Source organism: Amphimedon queenslandica, unplaced genomic scaffold, assembly GCF_000090795.2.
Source record: "Amphimedon queenslandica unplaced genomic scaffold, v1.1 AMPQUscaffold_13507, whole genome shotgun sequence".
Lineage (NCBI taxonomy): Eukaryota > Metazoa > Porifera > Demospongiae > Haplosclerida > Niphatidae > Amphimedon > Amphimedon queenslandica.
In genome coordinates, this window is record NW_003546257.1 from 552,545 (window position 1) to 556,080 (window position 3,536).

General features: G+C 36.3%; 1 protein-coding gene across 1 annotated transcript; it reads right to left on the reverse strand.

Annotated features, from left to right (window-relative positions):
- Positions 1-2,473: 2,473 nt before the first annotated feature.
- LOC100632397 (mediator of RNA polymerase II transcription subunit 10-like) lies at positions 2,474-3,417 on the reverse strand. Its single transcript, XM_003383758.3, has 4 exons — positions 3,096-3,417; positions 2,951-3,034; positions 2,756-2,858; positions 2,474-2,703 (listed from the first exon to the last, which is right to left on the reverse strand). The coding sequence occupies exons 1-4, from the start codon at positions 3,227-3,229 to the stop codon at positions 2,602-2,604; spliced, it is 423 nt and encodes a 140-aa protein (XP_003383806.1). The 5' UTR covers positions 3,230-3,417; the 3' UTR covers positions 2,474-2,601.
- Between the last annotated feature and the right edge of the window lie 119 nt (positions 3,418-3,536).

Here is a 3,536-nt window from a genome sequence, read left to right on the forward strand (position 1 = left end):
GGCATAATCTTGGCAAGCTTCCTTGGCAAGCTTCCTTGGCAAGCTTCCTTGGCAAGCTTCCTTAATTGGCAAGCCAGATTCTATTATCTGCATGCATGCATGTCTGCACTCCCATGCATCTGCTGATTCATCGTTGTATATACTAAACTATAATTAAGAATTTTTAAATTTTATTGTATCATGTTATAAGTTCCCTAGCTCTAATTGATAATTCTCATATTTTTAACTAATATAATATATTTTTGTGCATAGATGTACTCAATGTATAATTTTCTGGTCTTCTATGTTGATGTACCTATAGTTTTATCATTTTTGCCAGTTGCTCTCTTTACTGTCATGTATCATATGCTACTCATTGTCACTGTATTTTGTCAAATTTTTAATTAAAAACGAGAAACTGAATAAAGCATAGTGCTTACTTCTGGAAAATTAGCCATTACAATTGAAAATTATAATAAAAATATCAATTCATTTTGATTGCATCAAGTTCTTTTTTTAGATGTAAAAGAGATTTATAATCTCCATCATGAATATTTTTATTAACTATTTCCTTCCACTTTCCCATGTCTTTTCCAGCAAAACACAAGTACATGGAAACAGAAAAATGAATGCCACCAAGACCCTCAAGCTCAACTTCAAGAAAATGCTTTACTAGGCTACTGATGCCTTCAGCATCACATTTATTGGTTTTCCATGTGTCACCAGCAATAACTGGAACAAACGAATTATAATCGAACTTTGTACTAAATGCATCAGCAAGGCCATGATAAATGTCATAGTAGTAGTCACCAAAACTAGCATATACTTTCGACTTCATAGCTTCATCTGTAGCAGCATGCAAAACCATGTACTGATATTTTTTAGAAGTACCATTTTCAAAGGTTACTACTATATCACTATGAATACCAGCTCCGGTATGAACCAAGCCATTTTTCAGTAGGACTCCAACCCACACTACTTTAAAAGGACAAGAAAAGACTATGCATTTATTTTTAAATTTCATTGCCACTTTTCCATCTGATTCAACCTGACCTATTTTATCCACATAATCAGTGAAATACAATGGATGAGCAGTCGTCATTTTAGTAGCGGTTGATTTAGTATCAGTAACGGTTGATTGAACAATCATTTCAGTAGCAGTTGATTTAGTATCAGTAACGGTTGATCGAACAATCATCATTTCAGTAACGGTTGATTCGGTATCAGTGACGGTTGATTGAGCAATCATCATTTCAGTAGTGGTTGATTTAGTATCAGTAACAGTTGATTGAACAATCATCATTTCAGTAGTGGTTGATTCAGCATCAGTTGATTGAACAATCATGTTATTGGCAGTAACGCTTGATGAAGTGCTTGAGGCTTCGCTATCGACTAATTCCGTCATCTTATCTGTAGTAGGTCCTACTGGTGAGGTGCTCATGATGCTTCTCAGTAATGATAATCTGTCAGTCTAGGCTTGCTTCAAACTTGCGCACCAGCCTGGGTTCAAGTAATTCAAGTTCGCCAAAGGAATCCAGCGCATTATAGTCTATAAATCTAATATTTAAACACCACACCATTCACACCCACACATAATCACATGTTTGAAAGGCATAAAAACGGTCGCCATCTTGAAAAACCAACCTCAATCCTACATATAGACCCCTTTCGGCGAGAAGTAGCAGCTTGTGAATATCATTAATTTTGCAATGAATATCATTATATCTCAGTTACGGTATACGCCCACATACAATAATTGGCCGCCATGTTTTACGTCAAGCAGCAAGTGCTTTCTGTGTCGTGGAGATCTTGATCACTACATTTTGAAGCTAAAAACTATTCTAGAGTCAAGAAAGATGCCACTAAGAGAGCCAACCTAGGAAGTATAGTGCAATACTCTTGTTGTATGAGCCTGCTTTCCTCTTTGGGCTGTGACAGAGAGTCAAGAACTGATCGTTCTGGCTCTCCCAGACTTCTTAAGTCTTCAAAATATCTTGCTATAGTAAAGAACAGTTGATATGAAGCCTCTCCTAGTCCTGAGTTCAGCACAATAAAAGTTTTATTGGCAAAACAGCTCTACTTTGCACATCAGCCATTGGAACTCTGCATAACTTTGACGTAAAACATGGCGGACAAAAATCCGTTCAATATTATTTCTTTGCATATACGGTATCACAAACTAATTCTCGCCTAAAGGGGTCTATAGGCTATCGCCTATATAATAATTTTAGAAAATTAATCATAACTATATAATAATTTTAAAAAATTAATCATAATAAACTTCATGCCAACAATAATCTATGAACTGTGTGCTCTCAAACTGTACGTACCAGCTGGCTCTACCTGGTCCGCTCTTTAAAAGGCACTGATATTGTTTGATGTTTGGTAGCAATAAATGAATCCAGTCATTGTGTGACTGAGACCCTCTTCGCCTGCTACCAACAATAAAAAGAAACTAATGACCTTTATTAGTAGAAAACATGAAATCCATGTGTTACATCACTACATAGATTGAACTTGAAGAATTGATATTAGAATTGTAAGTATATGACACACAAAACGAAGACAAGAGAAAGATAAAAGGAAGAAGTAGATCTACATGTGTATACATATGAATTAGTGTCATGATGATGAAGGACGTGTCATTTGTCTGTGAGCGAGATAAGCGTTCACTTCAACAGGGAAAGATGACTCCAGCTGTCTCACTAGCTCATCACGGAACATCTGTTCAACAAGAAATAAAATGGAAGACATTGTTAATAACATATCAGTGTACTTTATATGTCTCTGTCTTCCTTTGAACTGCTTGATAGTCCCCAAGTGTCTTTTCTAACTGATGCTGCGTGAATAGATCAGGATTACGACCATCATCAACGTAACTGAGACAAATTGATACAAACACAAGATCAACATGTAGTCCAGTGACTGGTATTAATTAATTTTGCTATGTAGATAAAGTATTATTTCTCACTTCAGTACTTGTACTGGTATATCAATGTCACTGAAATTGTCTTTCTCCCTGTCCAGCATTCTCATATGTTCCACAGCAGTATTACTATACAAAATGAAGACAGTGAAAGCAGAATAGACTATCATGAAGTAAGGCCTTCTCTTACAGTCTCTCGTTAAGAACTCCCTGTCCATTTTGTTGAAAGTTGCCAGCTATTACCCCCACTACCCTGAGGTTCTCAATAAAAGACTCCAAACGATCCTCAAGCTCTTCTAACTTACTACTAGGACCAGCAGCCATCTTGAAGAGAAAACCTGTCCCTGACTGACAGTCCCTCGGTGCACCCGGTTCGTACACTGTCTTTTCTGGTCACAATAGATAGGAAAAGTTCGGAACCCTCCCATCACACATGACTGTAAAAGTTCCGGTTATTAACTAGAGTAAACAATCAAATATCGGACTAATCAAAATTCGGACAGTTATATTTTTAAAACTTAAGATGATTTTTCAGTGATTCTTGCACTAGATTTAGATCATTATAATACCTGTTTGCATGGTAAAAATCAAAGCATCACCTTCTTTCTTTGTAAAGATATAACTTGCTAAA

Coding starts and splice junctions, on each gene's coding strand:
- LOC100632397 (XM_003383758.3), bottom strand. CDS start 3,229: ATGGCTGCTGGTCCTAGTAGTAAGTTAGAAGAGCTTGAGGATCGTTTG. Junction 3,035..3,095: donor GGAGTTCTTAACGAGAGACT/GTAAGAGAAGGC, acceptor CATTTTGTATAG/TAATACTGCTGTGGAACATA. Junction 2,704..2,755: donor GGAAGACAGAGACATATAAA/GTACACTGATAT, acceptor CTTGTTGAACAG/ATGTTCCGTGATGAGCTAGT.